The 23,754-nt window shown below is 42.0% G+C and overlaps 1 protein-coding gene across 1 annotated transcript; it reads right to left on the reverse strand.

Annotated features, from left to right (window-relative positions):
• Positions 1-15,956: 15,956 nt before the first annotated feature.
• On the reverse strand, positions 15,957-23,619 carry LOC127774326 (transcription factor MYB3R-2-like). The gene is made up of 9 exons (XM_052300551.1): positions 23,381-23,619; positions 23,105-23,278; positions 20,419-20,470; positions 20,161-20,218; positions 19,459-19,553; positions 19,279-19,382; positions 18,180-18,308; positions 16,511-17,721; positions 15,957-16,273 (listed from the first exon to the last, which is right to left on the reverse strand). Exons 2-8 carry the CDS (start codon positions 23,245-23,247, stop codon positions 16,518-16,520), a joined length of 1,785 nt encoding a protein of 594 aa, XP_052156511.1. The 5' UTR covers positions 23,248-23,278; positions 23,381-23,619; the 3' UTR covers positions 15,957-16,273; positions 16,511-16,517.
• Positions 23,620-23,754: the final 135 nt, after the last annotated feature.

Here is a 23,754-nt window from a genome sequence, read left to right on the forward strand (position 1 = left end):
ACATGCCTTAAACAGCTAGCTAGCTGGTATCTTTTTTTTCCCCAATGATTTGTTCTGTCATATATATATATTATTTTGTCAATGATTCATGCTTAATGCATGTGTTCAAATAAATGAAGGGAGAAAATCAACTTTGTTGGTAGTATCCACCAGCAGCCATTCGCTAGAGTTACCTAGAGGATAGCATGACGGTCCAATCAATTTGGAGTACATGATCTGACAATTTGCATAACGGACGACACAACGGATGATGCTTGCCATGGTGATCAGCCCAAGATCAGTTCAAGCATCTTTTTCGCAGTTGTATCATGCTTGGGAGGAGACGCGAACTACTACAGATTGTGGGTATCTTATTAGCTCGGACCTTTTTACTTACTCCCATAAGCACCAATGAGAAGCCATATACACGCATATATGCATGCATTGCATGTATATATGTACAGTGGAACTCACGCAATTTCACTATGTGAGCAGTCACTTGACATGGACACCTTACTTGCTAAGACAAGGCCCTTTTTGTCCACCCCTGTCATGCTTGATTGTAATCCAAGGATAGATTATGGTTGGGGGAGCAAAATGACGGCTCAGGCGATCGTCCTCTCACCGAGCATATGGGTCTGAATAATTCTACGAGCCCACGACAAACTTGCATATATGCCAACATGTGTTCGGGTGAGGGGATATATTAAGGGTGCATGATCTCCACCTCATTTCATATATGTCCTCTAAATAGAAGAAATGTTTTCGTTGGCAGCCGGCTTAAGTCAGCCTCAAGCAAAAATTGTCTTCATTGGCTGCTAACTGAGGGCTACCAGCGAAAATATATCTTTACTAGCGGTTGCCATTTGATGATATGAGGCCCGCTAGCGAAAAAGCATTAAACTAGTTGATAGACGACAAGTGACCCACTAGCGAAAACTATTCGCTAGCTGCTTGTTGACACGTGGCCCGCCCGCGAATATGTTTATATATTTTCTTTTTTACAAAATTTGAAACAGTATTATTTTTTGTTTGTTTTGTGTATTTTAGAATTACACACAGAGGATATAACTGATTGAGCTATCGATAGCTTTATATTTACATATTTCCTACATGTGTGCTTTTTCAGATTTTTTAAGTACTTCCGTGGAATTCTAAGATTGAAGTTTTTTTTGAAAAAAAAAACTAAGATTGAAGATAATTTCCAAGTTTCTACCTATTTCCATCATATATTTTTATAAGTTATCATGCTACCAGTTAATTTTTGTATCATCCTTCTGACGTGGGACAGACATGCTAGTGTTGTTATATCCTCTTGAGTGTGCACACGTCTATATGAGTGCTTACGTCTATACTGTGTGTTTTGAAAAAATAAATGTAGCCTCTCTCTCTAACCAAATTTAATTATTTCTAAAGTTTTACACGATGATTAATTAAGAAACACTAGTACAGATCCTTCCATCTGTGACGGTTCATAACAAGACTGGAATTTGCGGGCCGTCACAAGGAAGTAATCTCAATCGGACCGAAGTTTCGCCCGATTGAGATATGGTCGCACAGCCATGGTATATCGGCATAAAACTAAAGCCCGTCACGGATGACACTTATCTGTGACGGGCCATAGTTGAGGCCCAATTAAGATGAGGGTTTCATATCTCAATCGGGCCTCAACTATGGCCCGTTACAGATAAGTGTCATCCGTGACGGGCTCCAACTAGAGGTCCGATTGAGATAAGTTTAATGCCCGTCACAGATGACACTCTTTTTTGACGGGCTTTTCTTAAGGCCCGATAGAGATTACTTGTATGCCCATCACGGTTGATTGTTTTAGGGCCGTTACAGATATTTGTTGCACAGTATAAATAACCCCCACCACCTAGTGTAACTGTATCCCACTGTTCACTATTTTGGTGGGAGGCTGTAAGGGGCGATTTTTTGTCTTTTTTTCAAGGAAAACAGAAAATTCCCAAGTGATCAAAATGGATCAATCAAGTGAGTAATACTAATTATTAATTGAGCAATTTCATCACGTCTTACTTTTGCAATACTGATCATATAAGATGTGCATGTAATTTGTTTTTTTTATTTTGTAGCAATTGATCGAAGTTGGATGTATGCGAAAAATTTGAAACGTCATTCTACGGAGTACAGAAAGGGCATATAAATTTTATGAACGCCGCAGAGGAGGATCGGAAAAGAAGAAACAGTGATTACATGTGTTGTCCATGTGCAGATTGCAAGAATGAGAATATGTTTGATAGCGGAGAGGACGTACACGGTCATATGATACAACGAGGATTCATGGAGGGCTATACATGTTGGGTGAAGCATGGAGAGCAAGAATTAGGAAGTGGAGCAGCAGCAGACAGAAGTGGTGCGCATAATCAGGAAGATGAAGATGAGCATGGCATGTTTATACCTTCTCCATTGGGCGGTGAAATGGTTGATGTGGATCACGATCTGCTGCAAGACATGTTACGTAACGTTGAGGACCCAGCCCAGAATGAGAGAGATGGAATGAAGTTCAGCAGGTTGGTCAGTGATTCCGAGACGCCTCTGTACGCTGGATGCAAAGCAAAACACACTAAGTTGTCAGTTACCTTGGACCTAATGAAGCTGAAGGCAAGTAGTGGATGGACAGACAAGAGTTTCACAGATCTTTTAGGAATTTTGAAGGCTATGTTCCTGTTGAGAACACATTGCCCGAGACGACATACGAAACAAAGCAGGTTCTATGTCCACTGGGTTAGAGGTCCGTAGAATTCACGCTTGTCCAAACGACTGCATATTGTACCACAAGCAATATGCGGACTTGGATGCTTGTCCTATCTGCAAGGCTTCTCGATACAAGCGAAAGAAAAGTGCTGACGAAGGAAAGAAATCAAAGAGGGGTGGTTCGGCAAAGGTTGTGTGGTATCTACCTATCATTGATCGTTTCAAGAGAATCTTTGCCAACCCCAACGAAGCGAAGTTAGTACGTTGGCACGCCACAGAGAGAAGGAATGACGGTATGCTTAGACTCCTAGCGGATTCGATTGAATGGAGGAATATCGATCGAAAACACAAAGACTTTGCTGCCGACCCTAGAAACATGAGGATATGTCTGTATACGGATGGCATGAATCCTTTCTGTGACATGAGTAGTACTCACAGCACCTGGCCAGTTCTTATTGCGAACTATAACCTCCCGCCATGGTTATGCTTTAAACGGAAATATATTATGTTGTGCTTGTTAATCCAAGGTCCGAGGCAACCCGGCAATGATATCGATGTATTCCTGGAACCTGTTATCGACGATCTGGAGATTCTTTGGAAAGAAGGTGTGGAAACTTGGGATGCATATGGTTAGGAGAACTTCAAGCTAAGAGTTCTATTGTTCTGCACCATTAATGACTACCCTGCACTCGGTAATATTTCCGGACAAACTATAAAAGGAAAGAAGGCATGCTCCGATTGCAAGGAACATACACGAAGCCGGTGGCTGAAGAAATCACGAAAGATGGTATACATGGGTCATCGGAGGTGGCTCCCACTACGTCACGCATTTAGAAGAAAGAAGAAAATTTTTAACGGTAAGAGAGAACTTCAGCCTACTCCCAAAGATTTGTCCGGAGATGAGGTCCACAATATGGTCAAGGACATAAGCAATGAGTTTGGGAAGAAAAGAAAACGTAGCAAGACAAAGGAGAAGGGTATGTGGAAGAAAAAAATCCATATTTTGACGGTTACTTTACTGGAAAGATCTTGATTTCCGTCATTGCATTGATCTCATGCATGTAGAAAAGAATGTGTGTGAGAGTTTGGTTGGCCTGATGTTGAATATTCTCGAGAAGACAAAGGACGGGTTGAACGCGCGCCTTGATCTACAGGACATGAATATTCGTAGTGAACTCCAGCCCATACGAGATGCAGAGACAGGTAGAGTGTACCTCCCTCCAGCCTGCCACACATTGTCGAAGGATGAGAAGATCGCAATGTTATCATGCTTGAAGGATATTAAAGTTCCATCGGGCTATTCAGCAAGGATAAGTAAGTATGTTAAATTTGACGATCTAAAACTTGTTGGAATGAAGTCTCACGATTGCCACGTGCTAATCACACAAATCTTGCCAGTTGCTATCAGAGGCATTCTACCACCGAAAGTGCGTCACACGATCCAATGTCTGTGCTCCTTCTTCAATGCAATTGGACAGAAGGTTATAGATCCAGAAGATCTAGATGGGTTGCAGACTGATATTGTGAATACCCTCTATCACCTGGAGATGTTTTTCCCATTGTCTTTCTTTGATATAATGGTTCATCTCCCTGTTCATCCGGTGAAGCAAACAAAACTATGTGGCCCGGCTTTTCTAAGGGAAATGTGGCTGTTTGAAAGGTACATGGGAGTTCTGAAGTCGTACGTTCGTAACAGAGCTAAACCTGAGGGGAGCATCATTGAAGGTTACACGACCGAGGAGGCTATTGAGTTCTATGTCAACTACATGTCCGATGCCGATCCTATCGGAGTTCCTGCGTCTCGTCATGAGGGAAGGTTGTCAGGTGTTGGCACAATCGGAAGGAAAAGAATTAGGCCAGATCAAGTGTCGTACGCGCAGGCTCATTACGTTGTGCTCCAGCATATGGCAGAAGTTGGCCCATAGTTTGAGGAGCACTTAGCGAAAATCCGAGATGAGAACTTGGGGCGATTTGATGCATGGATTAACAGAGAACATAATTCTCGGTTCAACAAATGGTTCAAGAATCGTGTGACAATATCCACGGATGTCCCAAATGAGACAGTACAGTTGTTGGGGATGGGACCGTCTTGGACCGTAGACACATGGCAAGGATACGATATAAATGGATACACATTTTACACTGTCAAACAAGATGACAAAAGCACAGTGCAAAACAACGACGTCCGTATAGATGCGTTCCAGGATCAAGTTGGGTCAAACACATACTACGGCTGCATTGAGGAGATCTGAGAGCTAAACTACGTCAAGTTCAAGGTTCCTTTGTTCCGCTGCCGTTGGGTGAATCTACGCACTAGTGTCAAAGCCGACAAGGAAGGTTTCACTTCAGTAGATCTATCAAAGGTGGGATACACTAATGAACCATTTGTACTTGCAAAACAGGTCGAGCAGATATTCTACATAAAAGACCCTTCAAACAAGAAGATGCACATCGTGAGGGATGGAAAGCGCCGAATTGTAGGAGTTGACAACGTCGTCGATGAAGAAGAATACAACCATAATCTTCATGTAAGACCTCACATTGACCTTGACGATGATCCCCAAGAGCCTGTGGCATATGCTCGTTCAGATCATACGGAAGGCATAACCTTGTAACCGATGCATTTGTACTTATCTATTGTAATGAATGAAGTATTTTGTTTTATTGTTTTATTGCAAAGACTTGATATGTGTAGTCATTAATATGGCTAATTTTGTTTTATTACAAATGACCAAAAGAAAAGTTGTAGATCTTGATGAGAGGATCAACTTTGTTGTTGACCATATTTCCATTTGAAATCATTTAGTATCCAAAAATGTATTATAGCTAATAAAATGAATTATTACACATCAGCTATATATTTTGCAATCACAGATACAAAAACTTCAAATGAAAGATGGAAAATGAGTCATCGGTGACGGGCCTTAGTTTATGTCCGATAGAGAATAATCTATCTCAATCGGGCTTTGCCGTAGGGCCCGTCACAGATGACTCATCTGTGACGGGCTCCATACTAATGCCCGATTGAGATGACATTCAGGCCCGTCACGGATGACTCATCTATGACGGGCCGTAAGATAATGCCCGATAGAGATAGATTAATCTCTATCGGGCTTTAACTAAGGCCCGTCACCGATGACTATTTTTCTATTTTTCCAAACAAGTCTTTATATTTGTGCGTACAAAATATATAGTTGTTGTATAATAATTCATTTTATTAGGCATAGTACGTTTTCGGGTACTAAACAGCATTTGTAAATACTAAATGATTTCAAATGGAAATATGGTCAAAAACAAAGTTGATCCTCTCATCAAGATCTACAACTTTTATTTAGGTCATTTTTCTATATAACTTTTTTCCCAACAGCTTGAAATTGATTTTGAATATATGACAAATCTAAACAGCATTTGTAAATACTAAATGATTTCAAATGGGAATATGGTCAACAAAAAAGTTGATCCTCTCATCAGGATCTACAACTTTTCTTTTGGTCACTTCTTCATCCGATAAAGTGATAGTTATATTATTCACAAAAATCACATTTCTCTCATCTGGTTTATAAACATCAACACATATATGTCAATTTTATAAACATTGGTACTATCACTTTATCGGATGAAGAAGTTACCAAAATAAAAGTTGTAGATCTTGATAAGTTGTACAACTTTGCTGTTTATGGCTTTCCCATTTGAAATCAGTTAGTATTTACAAATGTTGTTTAGATTTGTCATATTGTCAAAATCATTTCAAGCTGTTGGAAACAAAGTTATATAGACAAATGACCAAAATAAAAGTTGTAGATCTTGATGAGAGGATCAACTTTGTTGTTGACCATATTCCCATTTGAAATCATTTAGTATTTACAAATGCTGTTTAGATTTATCATATATTCAAAATCAATTTCAAGCTGTTGGGAAAAAAGTTATATAGAAAAATGACCAAAATAAAAGTTGTAGATCTTGATAACCTCTACAATTTTGTTGTTCACCATATTTTGATTTGAAATCATTTAGTATCTAAAAATGTATTATGACTAATAAAATGAATTATTATACAGCAGCTATATATTTTGTACGCACAAATATAAAGATTTGTTTGGAAAATTGGAAAAATAGTCATCGGTGACGGGCCTTAGTTAAAGCCCGATAGAGATTTATCTATCTCTATCGGGCATTATCTTAGGGCCCGTCACAGATGAGTCATATGTGACGGGCCTGAATGTCATCTCAATCGGGCATTAGTATGGAGCCCGTCACCGATGAGTCATCTGTGACGGGCCCTACGGCAAAGCCCAATAGAGATGACTCATCACTCTACTATAACTAGGGTTTCTCAGATCGGATCGAAAATTTTTCTAAGTCCCGCTACAGTTTCCCGCCTCCTTAGAACCCTAGCGCCGCCGCCAACTCCTACTTCGCCGCCGTCGTCCTCCCTCGCTGCCACCGCCACCGAGACCGCCACCGAGCCCGCCACCGCCGCCACCGAGCCTGCCGCCTCTACCGAGCCCGGCGCCGCCTCCACCGACCGGCGACGCCCTCCACCGAGCCCGGCACCGCCGCCACGAACTCCTCCTTCGCCGAGCCCGCCGCCGCTGCCACCGAGCCCGGCGCCGCCACCACCGAGCCCCCCCGGCCGACCTCAGGTGAGTCCTCCATCGTGCTGCCCTCTGCTACCTGCATGTGGTGAATGATGAAATGTGGATGTTGGGATGAATTTAGTGATAGATGATTTTAGTTGATTGATGACATGATGATGAATAGATGAAATGTGGTGCATTAATGAATTTAGTGATAGATGATTTTAGTGATAGATGATTTTAGGGATTGATGATATGTGGTGAACGAATGATTTTTTTTTATTGATGACATGTTGATGAATAGATGGAATGTGGTGCATTAATGAATTTAGTGATAGATGCATGATATGTGGATGAATAGATGGTATGAGGTGAATTTATGATTTTAGGATTTGATGATATGTTTAATTTATTTATATGTGACATTCAATTCATTCTATAACTGTGAGATGTGCAATTTAGTTTATTTATATGCTTCATTTATTTATAAGTTACATTCAATTCATTGTAATACATTGTAGCATTGAATTGTGTATTTTTATTATTTTGAAAAAAAAGTAGACGATGTCTCAGCAAGGTGAACCAATGTCGACAACAACTAGTGGGTCCTCAAGGGCACGTACTCCTAGGACTAGGAACAAAATCCCTAAAGAACGGTTCCGCATAACAGCGGTGGACGCCGTAGGGTTGCCGACATCTCCAAAGAAAATATTGAGCCGATTTAGGTCTATCTGTGGGGTCATAGGGAGGCAGAAATTCAGTATTCTGCAAGATGACATCAAGCTCGTGCCGGCCGCAAAGAAGGACATTGCTTGGCTAACGTTCAAGGAGAGCTTCGATTATCCTGCGGAGCATGAGGACCGTCTCAGGCGGGCTGCTTTCAAGGTTATGGGCAATGCTTGGAAGAACTTCAAGACTGAGCTAGTCGGCGAGTTCGTCTACAACCCGACGAATCCAGATCTAAGAGAGAAATTTCCTTGGATCACGGAACAGGTCTGGGAGGAATTCCATGCGAAGAAGTCGACCCCCGAGTCCAGACCTAGTAGCGAGGCATATCACTTGCTCCAGACCAAGAACCAGCATCCGCATCGGCTTGGCACCGCCGGATATGCCGGTAAGGAAGAGGAATGGTAGCGTGAGGATGAAGAAGCGGAGGAATCGAACACGCCGCTCGTGTTTGGTGATATCCCACACCCTCGGGTTAGAAACTGGGCCAGGGCCAAGTACCAGAAGAAGGATGATGGCACAATCTTCATGCCAAATCCAGAAGATCAACGAGTGTACGAAGCTATAGTAAGTGTGTAGTCCAACTAGATGTTTGCATTGTTTCCGATCATGCAGTTTATTTAACCCCACTAAATTGTAATGCAGAAGGAGTTGGTTGCCGATCAACAAGCCTCGCAAGAGGCCTTCTCTCGAAGACGCGAGGACGACCTCCTCACGAAAGCGTTGGGCAACAAGGAACACCGTGGACAGACACGGGGCGTTGGGTCTTCTGTTCCCTGGAAATATGGATTTCCAGACTACGCGTGGCAGTACAAGAAGCGGACTTCCAACAAGGCGGAGAAAGATGCACGCCTTGAAGCTAAGATCCGGGCATCGATAAGAGCTAAGCTGACATCTGAATTCGACAAAAAGCTCGAGTCGATGAGGGCCAAGATTAGGCAAGAGATCCGAGAAGAGCAACAGAACCCCCAGGCCGCCGCTGCTGCTGCGCACGAAGAGTTAGGAAGTCCCACCCAAAAACGCAGCAGTTGCACATCAACTGAGGTGGCGGAAAATCCAACATCGGTCGACAGTGCCATCGACCACATAATGGTAAAAGTTTCGTCCACAATGCATGAAAGACTTAACGAATCCATATGATATATAATATTCTAAAAAAATTGATTAATCTATCGCAGGAACCAACGAGCTGCACCCTCACAGTTAGGGTGATGCCGACCTTCATGGTTCCAGCAGCCGAGGGACTTGCGTACAAGCCGACCACAGAGACAAGAGTGCATGGAGCGCAACTCAGGGGTGACTAAGCAAAAGTTCAAGTCAACTCGGTGAAGCCGGAATACGAGCTATTCCCACTAAAGTATCCACCGAACGACGAGGTCCTCTCACTAGGAAATGCCCGTGGTACCTTCATCCAATGGCCCAAGGACCTCATTGAGATCAGGGTTACAGCGAGGCCAACCACTGCACCAGGCGGTCGTCCACCAAATGGACCCGCCTCTGCTCCTTCAGCCCCTCCTACTCAAGATCGTCATGCACAATCTTACGATGTGCAGTTGCAGTACGACACGGATTTTGGGGAGGACCGAACGGAGGCTGACAGCAAGGTGATTCATGAATCCCCACCGATGAAAAAGAGCAGGAAGGCACACTCTTCCCCTCAGAGAATTACTCTCGATAAACCCGAAGCAAAGGGGAGAGGAAGGGGAGGAAAGGTGCAGTCCTCGCTTCTAGCTCCAAGGAAGCTAGATCTGGGCAAGGGTCAGGAAGAGACTAAGGGCAAAGAGGTCAAGAAGAAATACATCGCTCCACAGGAGTTCCAACTAGGCATGCCATTGGTTGGAGACGACGTGCTTGCCGCAATGAGCACCGCTTGCAAGGACCTTCACGCATGATACATGGAGAAATCTAACGCCATGAAGCCGAATAAGCTACCGATATCCTTGGAGAGCATGATGGAAAGCCATTCCTTGGTCCAACAAATTATATCGTTGTCGACTTCAAGGATCTATTCGACCTCTACAGGCTCCGAGCAGTGGACACAAGCCTCCTTAAGTGCTACTCCTTGTAAGTATTGTCACCCAACTCAATCCGGTAATAACAATCGGATTAACTCGCTTATAAGATCGTTTAATCGGATTAACATGGTACAGGTTGTGTGAAATATATTGATGTCTGTGTATGTGAATGCATATGTATATGAATGGGTGATGCTGGGGAGCTGGGGATATTGGATATCTGTGTTTGTTTCTGTTATTTATGCAGCGGGCATGGCTAGCAAAGGCCTGAGGCTAGCCAAAAAACAAAATTTATTTTTTTTTGTGGATTATAGTCATCTGTGACGGGCTCTAGTTTAGGCCCGATTGAGGTCAGCAGTTATCTGTGACGGGCTCTAGTTTAGACCCGATTGAGATGAGTATCATCTGTGACGGGCTCTAATTGTGGCCCGATTGAGATAGGTCATCTGTGGCGGGCTATAGTTTGACTGGTCGTCTGGGTCAAAGCTATCGGTGACGGGCTTTACTTAGGGCCCGATTGAGATAGATTCATCCGTGACGGCCGTTTGCCCGATTGAGATAACTCTTCACATCGGTGACTTCTAGCCTGTGACGGACGCTGTGCCCGATTAAGATGGTGCTTACGGCCCGATTGAGATGAGGGTATCCGTTCTAGTGAAAGCTGGTGGAAATGTATATAGAGGATGATTGCCTATGTCTAGGTGAAGAAATTGCTTTGTTCTGAAATAAATTTTGAGCTTCTTGTATTTTGCGACAGAGAGTAGCTACAAGCTCTAAATTGCAAAGACCATGATTACACACATACAAGTTGGCATTCAATATAATTTTAATGAGATCAGGAACGTGCCATTGGTTCCGTCTCTTAAATATGTGTTACAAGGCATATTCGCGGAGGTGTGAGTATAGTGTTATATGTGTAGTGGTGTGTGTGCGCGCGTCTACCGTGTCATTTAAAAAAAATGCAAACACTATGCTTTCCTGTTAATGTGTCAATTCTAGGTTTTTTATTTCTTTTTCCCCCAAAACAATTAATGTGATAATTTCTATCTGAATAATCTGACCAAGAATAGTGCACCAGAGTATCAGATAGGACGGCATGAACTTGCTATTAGGTCGAGCTAATTTAATATTCCAAGCAAGGTGGCAAAAGGCAGAAACAGTATAATGACAAGCTGACTGTTGCGACACTCCAAAGACAGCGGTTGACACTCCCAGACTCTAGGAACTGCTAATTGGCCGCTCGCGGTGATCGACTCGATCTCGTGCACAATTAACATGCGTGTATGTTGCATATCGACCAATCACCAAACAAAGAGCATTGTCCAGGCAGCCACCTAATCACATACTTTCATCTAAAAAAGGTTGTAAGATACTTTCGATATAGGTTGTAAGATACTTTCGATATAGGCTGGTGGCTCCTTGTTTAGGCCCTATGAGCTGAGGTGGCACCCATCCAAGACCAAGGTGACGAGGTGCATGGGCTGACCAACAGCTAGAGCGACGACATTCATGTGGAGCTTGTCTGACCAAGTACTCGCTACATGCGACTGAGGCCCTCTTTAGATTCCACACAAAAATTTTACACCCTGTCATATCGAACGTTTTAACACATACACTAAGTATTAAATATAGGCTAAAAAATAACTAATTTCACAAATTGCGACTAATTTGCGAGACGAATCTTTTAAACCTAATTGCTCCATGATTTGACAATGTGGTGCTACAGTAAACATTTGCTAATGACGGATTCCAATTTACCCTAATAAATTTGTCTCGCGGTTTACTGACGTATTTTGTAATTAGTTTTTTTATTAGTGCCCGAATACTTCATGCAACACCCTATATAATACCTCATGCGACACGATAAACTTTACACCCCTAGATCTAAACACCCCCTGATAGCGGCAAGGACAGCATCCTACAAGGAGGTTGGTCTGCATGCTCTGTGCGAGGGAAGCTAGCAGTTGGTCGGGACTCAGGACTCTCATGGCACTCACAGTGCAAACACCACAGCGCGGGTCCTAGCCCAAAAAGTTAGCCTAAAGACACTCTTTCCCACAATGCAAGTATCCTATTTTGTATGGCTTAATTGGATGAAGGTATTGTGGAAGAAAACCAGCCCACAGTGCGTGTTACCCCAAGCGTGTGGACATGGGGAGCGGAACGAAATAATTTCCTCACCTACCCTTCTAGCAACTCGTCTTCTCCTAGTCCATCGCCCTTCGCCTCATCCCAGCCGCCGCACCCGCCGCTCCTCCTCCCCGTCCACACGCATGGAGGATTCAGTCGCCACTCGCCGCTGGCGCAGGCTCTTGGGGCTAGAGCCTCCGTCCAAAAAAAAAAAAACTAATTTAAGTGAAGATGTGAGCCATCCCAATACAACGAATCTAAACAAAAGATTCAGATTCGTTGTGCTAGAATAGGTCACATTCGCACCTAGATTGAGTTTTTTTTGGAAGGGAGGAGTACCTCTAACGTACTCCCTCCGTCCCATAAAAAAATCAATTTAGTACTGGATACTAGAAAATCACCGGCGCACTCTATTTATAGCCTGTATATATTATTTTTGTGTTATTAATTAGCGCATTTTCATTAAAAAAAAGTATAGAAATCAGTTTAGTTCCTTGAAACTCATGCAAAAATTATAGTTGAATGGAATTTTTTGAGTTCCAGTTTAACATAATCGATCATATTGTAGAGAAATTCATCAAACTTTCTCTGTTTTTTCCGTCTGTACTATTAATTCTTCTTTTGTTTGTCTAAAATTACAATTAAATTTCTATTAATTATTCTTTTGTTTGTCTAAAATTTTATAATTAATTGTTTGCTAATGATAAAATAGGGTCTTGGTTTTTTTAAATAAAGTGTTCTAGAATTTTGTTTTGTTAGGAGTCACAATGTTTTGTTGGGATTAAGTCATAGACTTTGTATAGGTATTTATATTGACGGCTAATTAGTGGTAGGTGATATATATGTTGACCATGAGTTATATATGGTGATTTCATCAATTTTAAGAGAAAGTCTATTTTACTCCCTTAACTATTTCACCAAAGCACTTAACCCTAAACATTTTTTTGCTCATTTTACATCCCGAATTATTGAAAACGGTTCACTTTACTCCTCTAATGCTATTTCTTTCTCTTTTTTAATTTCTCTATGTAAGTCATATTTTGCATGCATTTACAACATACATCTCAACATTTCTTTTTATTTTTTTCTCACGGTTTATGTAGGTTGGAAGCACTTAAGACTAATTTAAACATCAAAATTTAAAGTTCAAGCAAACATCCATAACAAACTTTTTAAAAAATGAACTTTGATAATGATCCCATGTATGGTTCAGTTTAAAATACAACTTATATAAAGAGTAACAAAATTGAGAAATGCCACTATGGAGTAAAGTGAACTGAGCCATAAATTAGATTTTTTTTTAATAGTGTCCATTGAATTAGTTTAAAGAAATAAAATATTTTTTTATTTTAAGATATGCAGTTCAGTATTTCAAAAATACTCATAGATATATGTATGAATATGAGTAGTTGTATATGCATTCAATAATTTTTTGTAAATGTACTATAGAATACTAATGACTATTGAACGTGTACATGTAGAGCAAGTGGGCTGACATAGGCATTTGCTCCTTCCCCTGATTTTCCATAGCGTTGGGCGGCTAGCTAATGGGCTTCTTATGCATGAGGTGCTTTGGGCCCAGATGAACGCGATTGATCGAGAAGAACAGCAGCCGCGCTGGAGAGAATCATCTATACGTCGTTGGTTCATGCCACGTGTCAGAAAAATACACGCCGCCATCTCCACCAATCAGCTGGCAGGAAGACCCGCCAGCTTTAGATATATATGGCCCTCTTTGTTTAGGCTTAGGCTTATTGGCCTAGACTTTTAAGTTAAGCTTATTGGCTTATATGATTTATAAGCCAGTAGATTTAATGTTCTAAGTTTAGTGGTGGAGTCATACATCTATCTTATATAAGCCAAAAAAGCTTCTCCAATCTAGCTTTTGGCTTAATAGTGTTAGAGTGGCTTATGGCTTCAAAAAAGCCAAATGAAAAAGCTGCTTGTTTGTTTTGACTTAGACTTTTCGACTTATAAGTAGGCTTATAAGCCTAAATAAAGAGGGCCACAAATATGATGTATCATATTACTACAAATCTTGATATACATCTCTTAAGATTCACTGTATTGTGAGTGCAAGCACCACAGCCCGGGTCCTAGCCCAAAAAGTTGGCGCAAAGACACTCATCCCCATAGTGCAAGTACCATATTTTGTGTGGCTTAATTAGATGAAGTTACTATGGAAGGAAACCCAGCCCACAGTGCGCGTTACCCCAGGCGCGTGGACACGGGGAGCTAGAGATGGCAATGGGGACCCGTTCACCATTTCCCCGCGGTGAATTCACCTATTAGGTGACGGGGATGGTTAATATCTACTCACCAAGGGGAATAAAATGGTTAAAAACCTCTCACCATCGGGGATGACGGGGGCGGGGACGGTGAACCATTCACCGTCCTCGCCCCCCACGGTGACCCGACTATACTGTACAAGGGAGGAATTCTAGACTTTTTAGATGTATTGGCCCATAATATTGAAGCCCATTTAACAGATACATATATAAACACACATATATAGTCTAACCCTAAGTCAACAGATCAAACTCCAAATTTTCCACCCATCCAGATCCAGATCCACACCAGCCACCCGACCGAGTCACACGCGCCGCCGGTCGCCAGTCCACCGGGAGCCGCGCGCGCCGCCGTTCGCCAGCCACCTCCGGCGCCGTTCGCCAGCCACCACGCGCACCGCCACTCGCTGCCTTCTCGCCGGGAGACTGAAGCTGCCGTCGCCGGCCGCCTTCGTCGATGCGCCGCCGGGCCACGTGGTGCCTGAAGCCGTCTTCACCAGGAGCGGCCGACAGGCTCCGTCGATGCGCCACCAGCCTGCAGCCATCTTCAACGGGAGCCGTCGTCGCCGTGCCGCCGGGAGTCGCCGTCGCCGCGCCACCGGGAACTGCCGTCGCCGCTGCCATCTGCCGACCATGGCTTCGGCCTTCGGCCACCTCCCCCCTAAAGCTACAACAGCGACAATGCAAGGTGAGCATACTACAATCTGTGACTGTGAATATATTGTTTAACCGAGGACGGGTTCACCACGGGGAAAAATTCACCGCGTGGTGATCAGGGCTGGAGAAATTATAGCCCCATCATGGTTGACGGGGGCGGGGACGGTGAAATATTTTCACCGCAGTGACGGGGACGCGGGCATGACCCCCGACGGTGAATTCACCGTTGCCATCTCTACGGGGAGCAGAACGAAAAAATTTCCTCACCTACCCTTCCAGCTACTCGTCTTCTCCCAGTCCATGGCCCTTCGCCTCATCCCAATCCGCCACACCTCCTCCCTGTCCACACAGATAGAGGATTCAGTCGCCACTCGCCGCTCCTCCTTTCCGTCCACACGCATGAAGGATTCAGTCGCCACTCGTCCCAAGAAAAAAAACCTAATTTAAGTGAAGATGTGACCCATCCCGGTACAACGAATCTAAACAAAAGGTCCAAATTCGTTATACTAAAGTAGGTCACATCCACATCTAGATTGAGTCCTTTTTTTTAAGGGAGGCTTATACCTCTAACATATTCCCTGTCCCATAAAATAATCAACCAGTACTAGATGTGACATATCATATTACTATTAGTCTTGATATACATCTGTCCAGATTCATTGAATTGTCCAGATTCATTGAATTGTATTAGAATGTGTCATATCCGATTCTAGTTTTTTTTTTAAAGGATGGAGGGACTATGAATCACATACTCCTATGTAACATGACCAATCATCTCATTTCAAGGCTCATAAGAGTCCACGATGATATAAAGGAAAAAAAGTATGTGGAATCTTGATAAACTTTTTAAATGTTTCTGCAGTTCAAAAAAAGGAAAAACTTTGATAAGTTTCTATAACTGATTGTTCTTTCTACACAGATGTGAGTTGTGAGCCTTTAAAAATTGAATTGCTAACTGTGAGCTTACAGTAGCAACATATTTTCTGTCGAAAAGGGAGATGGCTTTGTACAACCCACCAAGGAGAGATGGTAGGGTTGGTAAATGGTGACTCTCCTGTACCTTGGTAATTCAAACGAACTGCAAAAAAAAGAAAATGTGTTTCCTATTTGCCTTTAGGAAGAGTGACAACATTAAATTTAGACGCATCAGGTCTCCTCGCCCACTTCAGCACATCGCTAGCTGTTTCTGCAACGTAGGAAAAGTAAAATTACATGCATCTCCAATGCCACAAATTCTTCCGAGGAAATATTTCTTTATCTAAAAGAATTCCAAACAAATAAAAAAGCATAGACATGAGTAAAAGAATTCCCTATGAAAATAGAACCGTGGGTGATGTACACTTGTTATCTAAACTTGATGATTACACATTCTGTATGCAGCATGGAAACGTTCATTTAAAAATATGGTGTCACAGATTCATACCTGAATGCTACAAATTAGGTTGGGTAGCATCCAACTTTGTCGTATGCGCAAAGTTCATGGTTAAAGTTTCCAATCCAATCATATGCTCATCCAGTTTCTTCCCTTGAATGCTTGAAACACCACTACTGGCATTAGCACAACCAGAATTCCCGCAGGCAGATTTCATTGTAGTATCACAAATGCTCATTTCATCAGATGAAAAATCCAGATGATTTTGAACAGTTTTCAGGACAGCCAATCTTTTTGACCTTAGTCGATATGGAGGGGAAACATCAAGACTCCCTTGCTCATCCATAGGACCCAAGGACAAAAGTGCTGCAGTTTTGAATGACTGTGGGCTATCTGTAGTACACTTTCCTATGGGAGTGTGGAAGTCATCACTGCTTAATCTGCCAATCTTCAAATCATTATCTTCAGCAGGCGTCGGTTTATCTCTTTTTCTTCTTCTTAGTATTGAGGGAGTACCATGGAATTTTTCAGCAGCACTTCTCAATATGGATTCAACACTAAGCTGATCTGATCCTTTTCCATGAGTGGGTGGAGTAGTATAGCCATTGGGTGAGTGCATTACGTTCCTAGAGTGTTCCGGTACATAATTTGCTGTAAACACTGGGGATTGGGCAGGAGCAATGTCTTCCATCTTAGGTATCTGATAACAAAGAGAACCAACAGAGTGAGCCTCACTCTGCAAGGATGATCCGCCGCCATTAATGGCTGCTTCACCTTCTCTCTTAGCTTGTCTTGAACAGCCCATTTTATCTGATATCTGATTAATTTTAAGTCCCTTGTCACCAAGAAAATTGATTCCCTGAACCTTCCCACAAACAAAATTGTTCCCAGTACCCTTGTCATGAACAGAATCCATTCTCATTCCCTGTAGATCAAAAGCAGAATCATCAGCTGCGGAAGCCTCACATGAAGTTACTGGCTGACCAAGTGAGAGGTAATCTGCACAGCCCTTAAAGTCTTTCAAATTGGATGCCCGTTGATGAGAGGTAGGGTCAGAATGAACTACTCCTAAGCGGTCTCTTGAACAGATAATTGGCTCTTTGTTTAAGTCAAAATGGTTGTCAGCAGGTGGCCGCTTTGGTAACTGTTTCAAACCATCACCAACAACTGGTGGATGAACTGGCAGAATATCTCTGGTATTGTAGTCATCTATTTTTTTTCTTAATGAACTGTTCCAATGGTTTTTAATAGAATTGTCTGTCCTGGAGATAAGAACAAACAAGCATCAGTGTAAGCTGAATATTTAGAAGCCTAACTGTTCGATTAGTAAAGAAAGGTCAATTGCTGTATGAACTTAAGACATGAAAATAGCATAGAATGCAGAAGCACATTTACAGGAAACAATATGTACGTAAAAAAACAAAGTACTTTCAATTTCAACAGCAATAGCCCTAGTGCACATCATCTGTTTGGAACAGCAAAGCAGCAAAAGTCACAAAATCCCATCACCAGATTACATTTATATATATGTCACAAATAACTCATTTATTCAACAATTTAATTTATTAATACACAAGCCAAGACGTTACAACTGCTAAGACAAGAGCAAGCACAAAGAATCCATAAAACGTTGCCACGAGCAGTGCCGTTAGTGCATTTCTGTGTCTAATTTACATGAGTAAACAAAAACACTTTACATAATAATGCTGCGGATTAGTACCTTCCAGGAAGAAGTTTAGCAATTTCTGCCCATTTATTCCCATACATACAATGAGCACGGGCAAGCACACGCTCCTCTTCAACAGTCCAAGCTTCTTTCCTTATTTGTGGGTCCAAATGATTATGCCACCTAAATTATATGGGTACATCAGAAGTGAACACTGATTCATACGGTATGTACTTTATTATGGCAAATTTATAAATAAACAAGAAATATGTAAGAAACCTTACTACAATTTTATAATCTCGATATGTTATTAGTTCTGAACTAATATTGAAAATTTAGCTGGATGGCCAACTGACCATTTAAACTGTCCTATTTTAGGAAGCATGGATATGTCGATTAAAATTTAACATGTAGAGAACTCTGTTATTACTAAGGCTAGGCAAAATTACTCATGTAAAAAATGTCATCCTGCTTAAATTTTAGTAAGGCACAAGAATGTTCAAATTCCAAGGACACCAACAGTTGATGGTGTATGGTCTTAGTGTCCCTTCACTTCTTACCTCATGTAGACTCTCTAGCCCATAGGGTAAACTAAACATATAGTGCTGTTTCACATATATTAAACACAGAAGGCATCAAAGGGCAAATTCACAATCAAGCAGAACAGGTGTATTGTGTGAGATTGCCAAGAGATTTGCCAACTGAAAGCATGAAGTTGTACAAAGTGCTGTACCAAATGTGGAACCAGAAGTTATATAGTGACTAGGAGCTGGAAGTATATTGTCGGTCATGTCTAGCCTCAGTATAGGCATTGTGGTGGTCAAGGATTAGTTTGTGTAAAAACAATTCTTGGTAGGACGCCAAAACTTGGGGCGTTCCTGCTTACAAAATAAAAACCACCAGCCTCCAAAGTGGTGATTCAGAAGTACCATTATATCTGGGCCTAAATTAGATGATAACCTCAATAGGTGTCATCCAGTTTCAATAACCCCAAAAGTATGATCAAAGAATCTGACTAGTTTTTTTTCACAATTTACCTCATCAAGGAAAATCAAAAATTGCTAACTAGTCTACAAAATGTGAATGCGACATTTCACTTGTAGTAGTTGATTGCAATTTACAACATGCATGGTAATGTTCTCAAAACAAATACCTCTCTCGGCATTGTTTACCAATTCGACCATTTAGTGACCTTGCTATAACAGACCATTTTTTTGGTCCATGCTTCTTTACCATATTGATGATGACATCATCTTCCTGCAAAAGAATTCAATGAACAAGCAGAATATACAGATTTGAATTTATGGAAAAATAAATAAGATATTTGACAAACCTCTTGGGTCCATGGACCTTTTATAAGTTCAGGATCAAGAACTTTCTGCCATCTATGCAGACATTGTACTTCTGTCCTATCAGAGAAAGATTCGGCTGCACACATACACAGTAAATAAACAAATACTGTACAGTTTTCACAAAAGAACATGAAACTGACACTAAGTTGCTAAATTTCATTGTTATGAATTACTGCCCAGTAGTTTCTTAAAAGTGCAAATGCCATAACCCCGCCCCATAAACATAATTCACATGTTTTTTTTTTCAAATAGATCAAATAATTTGATGTGCTGGTACTTGACAAATATGTTTTGAATTTTTTTTAATTGCTAAAATTAACATTATGCAATTAACTGATAGAAGTATAGAAACCACTTATAAGTTATTCAAATAATTTACGCAAGGAAAAGATGAGAACCACACTGGTGGGCTTTGAACATTATTAGACTATATCATTGCCGCACTGGTCTAGCTCCAGGCACAAAGAATTGTAAAAACCATTGAAATAGTATTTGTGTGTGTCATTGGAGGGTATTTGTACGATAACTCTAACTTATGGGTGCAAAATAAATGAAAATTTGATGCTGGAGGCAAATTGGACAAAAAAACAGGTGGCTCATATATTTTATGTATTTGTTTTCCCTCTTTGAAACTGTTAATTGAATATTATGCGCAGGATGCAGACAAGAAAAGAGAAGCGAACCTATCTTCTTCCAGTTTTTGCCATTATAAATATCAACTGCCTTCCGCAATTTTTCATCCTGCACCCAAGTGACAAGAACTAGGTAAACAAACATTCATTTTGAAATGGATGCCGTCCAACCCAAAGGAAAAGATCCACACATAACAATATAGAAAGGTAATGGTAAGTTTCATATGCAAAAGGTAAACGGAGTGCAAGATAACACTGCAGATAGAGGGAACAGTGAACAGGTAGGAAATATAGTAGAAAATAGCTAACCTCTTCTGGTGTCCAGCCACCCTTAGCTCTCCTTACCGGGCCACTTTTTCGCCTAATATGTAAGATTCCATCAGCACCACAAATATAAGATAAAAAAACTATCAATAGCTCATGTAATTATGGAAAACTTGACTAGGATCCAGTACAGTACATAAAATACAGGCTGTCCGATTGAAAGACACAAGCCAGGTTAGAGGAAGATGACAAAATCAGTAAATTCTAGCAATCCAGATTTCTCATGTGCCCTCAGGCAAGGATGTGGAAATGCCGCCCGTTTCAGAAAAGGTGATTAACATCAAGAAACAAAAGATCTAGCTGATTTTCCTGATCCCATTTTAGGCAGGATATGTGTAATCATACATGTTAGAAATCCAATTAATTAAAAGAAGTAAAAAAAATTACCAATCCATCTGGAAAAGACCAAGTGCTTCTGGTTACTGCCCAATGCTCATCCCCCCAGAAACCACTAGCTGGCAAGTTATTTGGGGAAAACAAACTAGCTGGCTAGTTTCCCCTTTTTCCCCAGTACCAGTTTCATTTTTTTTTTCTTAAGCCTCAAGAATGATTACTGTACTTTACTGTTATTAAACCTGTAGCTTCTTACAGCTTACTGATACAGTCACTCCCTTTTAGGGAATTAATATGATAAGTACTGCCAGCTTAAAAAATGTTTTGTGAGTAAAAAATAGACAGTCAAAGGAAATAAGCATAGCCATAAAAAATAACACAGCTCTGTTACTACTTACTACCATCAGACTGTAAAGCCCCTATTAGACCGTGTTACTACTTACTACATGATCCAACACTCGTATGGGATACTTTTCCACGGGATATGATTGCCGTCTAAAGCCCTTCATCACACTAATTTCTTCCCCCACCACATCACTCGCTCGCTCACTCACTCTGGTTTTTTAAGCAGAACAGCAAGCTGGAGAGAAAGGCAGCGGATGGAGCAGTGAGCGGAAGCTAAGCAGTGGATAGGTCGCTGTGTAAGGGAACAGGCAATCCACAAGGGCACTCCATGTGCGTTGGAGGCTTGAGAAGCAAAATGTGATGCCCTGGTCAAAGATAAGCACAGACACGTAGATCATGCTGCCAATTGCCTTGGGCATGGCAGTTTGCCAATAGTTTCGAGCAAGCCCCAATTCAGCTTCATGGTCTACATGCTTGAAACATGGCTGGTTTTGCATTTCTTTCATTAGCAATTTGCACTGGCAATTTTTAGTTGGAATCTGCAAAACTTTGAAAAATCTCTGGAAACATGAGACTTGCTGAAACACTTTTGAAACTCAATTAAGCACTTATTAGACTTATGGAAACACTCCGGGACTTGCTTACTTGCTGGAATTTCTTACGAAGGTTGTCAAACCTGTCAACATGTTATTAAACTTGGGTTTGAAACTTGGCGTTTCATTTTTTAAAACTATCTAAACATGGTGTTTTAGTTTTTGAAGCTCCCAGAAACTGCAAGGAAGTATTTGAATGCTGTGAAATGGGGTGGAACATGTCGAACTTTCCTATCCTGTTGCATCGGCGTCTTGTTTTTTTTTTTTTGCAGCAAGTAGCATCCTTATAAAAATTCATAAAATAACTCAAATGGAATATCTCATGGATGAACCTTTGTCTCCTACATAGTCATCTTGATGGATCAACTCATATTCCAGTACATGAAAAATCCAATAATATAGCATTACGCATCATTCAGAAACTGCAAATCAGCTATTACAGGCTCCAAAAGACATGACTCAACTATAAAATCGGTATAACTATTTATCTAAAAATGGCATAGTTTCATGGCATTAGTGGAGATTTCCTGAAACATTATAAATAACACAACAACTTATAAAAAACTGATTTCTGCATTCAGAAGCATCAGCTTCTTTTTTAGAAAAAAAAAAACTATCCACATACTGAATATATGTCCAATCCAAAAGCAAATGTCGAAATAAAAAATGGCATTTTAGATAAACAGGGTGCCTGAAATATGATGCACTAACTAATAACACACCGCAGATATGCTAAACAGTATAGTGGATACTTGCGGTTTAAATGATCAAAACACACACCTGAAAACAAACAGACGATAAACTTTACTCATTTTAGCAATCACTGCAAAGCGACTTCACCGTGCCTCAACCAAGAAAGCATGCCAATTTCCAAAACAACAGAACTAGATACAATTACCCAGTGAACTAGAGTACTAAAAGAACAAAGCAAGCAAAACCCTTCCCACCATTGAAGTGTTAAAAGTGTGATGGAACAAAAATTCATTCAACGAAGACTACAGCTGTAAAGACCAGCAGCAACGGCAAGATACATGTTAAAAGGTCAACCAACAGTCCTGTCCAAACAGCCGTCATGCTGCACAAGGACCACGTCACCAATCAGAAATAAATCCAAAGGCCACAGATTTCTCAAGATCGCCAAAGCTGCTGCGATCGCAATCCAACCCAGCCCAGCCCAGCCGCATCTGCGAACGAGACGAAGCATAAAAACCCCATCTTTCCCAGGCAAAGCACAAGCAGCGACCCCCCCCCCCCCCCCCCCATCCGGAGTTCCGGACCATAGCCCCAAGCAAGCGGGGGCATCCGAACGAGGCAAACAAACAACCACCCACTACTACCCAACAGCCAACAGCACAGCGACGGTAAGTTGAGCCGCGGCGCGGGGGCGGGGGGATCACTACCTGCGACCGAAGATGGAATCCGCCGCGGTGGGCGACGCCATCGCGGCGGCGTGCGCGCTCCCCTCCGAGACCGAAGGGCTCGACGCCACCGGATTCCGCTCCTCCTCCTCCTCCTCCACCTTCACCGCCGGCATCGCGCCCATTGATCTACCGCCTCATCAACACCTCCGCCGCCTAAACAAACAATCAAAAAAAACAAAACAAAATTCCCATCAGAAACACTCCCCCAACTTAAACGCACCTCGCGGAAGAAGGGAATCAAGCGCCGCCGCTTACCAAAGCCGCCGCCGCCCAGATCGGGGGGAAGCGGAGGATCGAATCGAGGAAGCGGGTGGGGTGGGGGAAGGAGAGATGGGGTAGCACGAAACCCTAGGCAGGGCAAAGGGAGCGAGCTCCTCTCCTCCTCCTGCGCGCGCGGCTGCCCGTCTGGGGGTGGTGTTGCGGCGCGGCGGCTTCGATTGTGTGTTGGGGAAGGAGGAGGAGGAGGAGGGGTTTCAAAAAACCTCGCCCGTTGAAGGAAGGGAAGGGAAAAGGAGGCGAGGAGTTAGCAGACGGGGGGAATAATTTACTCCCGGTCCTGGCTCTTTTTCAGATAGGGGCTCCAGGTTACTGGTAATTTCTTGCTAGGTGAGTTGTTGGTAGTCATAGCA

Source organism: Oryza glaberrima, chromosome 5, assembly GCF_000147395.1.
Source record: "Oryza glaberrima chromosome 5, OglaRS2, whole genome shotgun sequence".
Taxonomy (NCBI): Eukaryota; Viridiplantae; Streptophyta; class Magnoliopsida; order Poales; family Poaceae; genus Oryza; species Oryza glaberrima.

Excerpts from the sequence above, each read along its gene's own strand:
- LOC127774326 (XM_052300551.1), bottom strand. The coding sequence starts at position 23,247 with ATGGGCGCGATGCCGGCGGTGAAGGTGGAGGAGGAGGAGGAGGAGCGG. Across the intron at positions 20,471-23,104 it reads GATTCCATCTTCGGTCGCAG|GCGAAAAAGTGGCCCGGTAA; the intron begins GTAGTGATCCCC and ends CTTACATATTAG. Across the intron at positions 19,383-19,458 it reads AAGGTCCATGGACCCAAGAG|GAAGATGATGTCATCATCAA; the intron begins GTTTGTCAAATA and ends ATTCTTTTGCAG.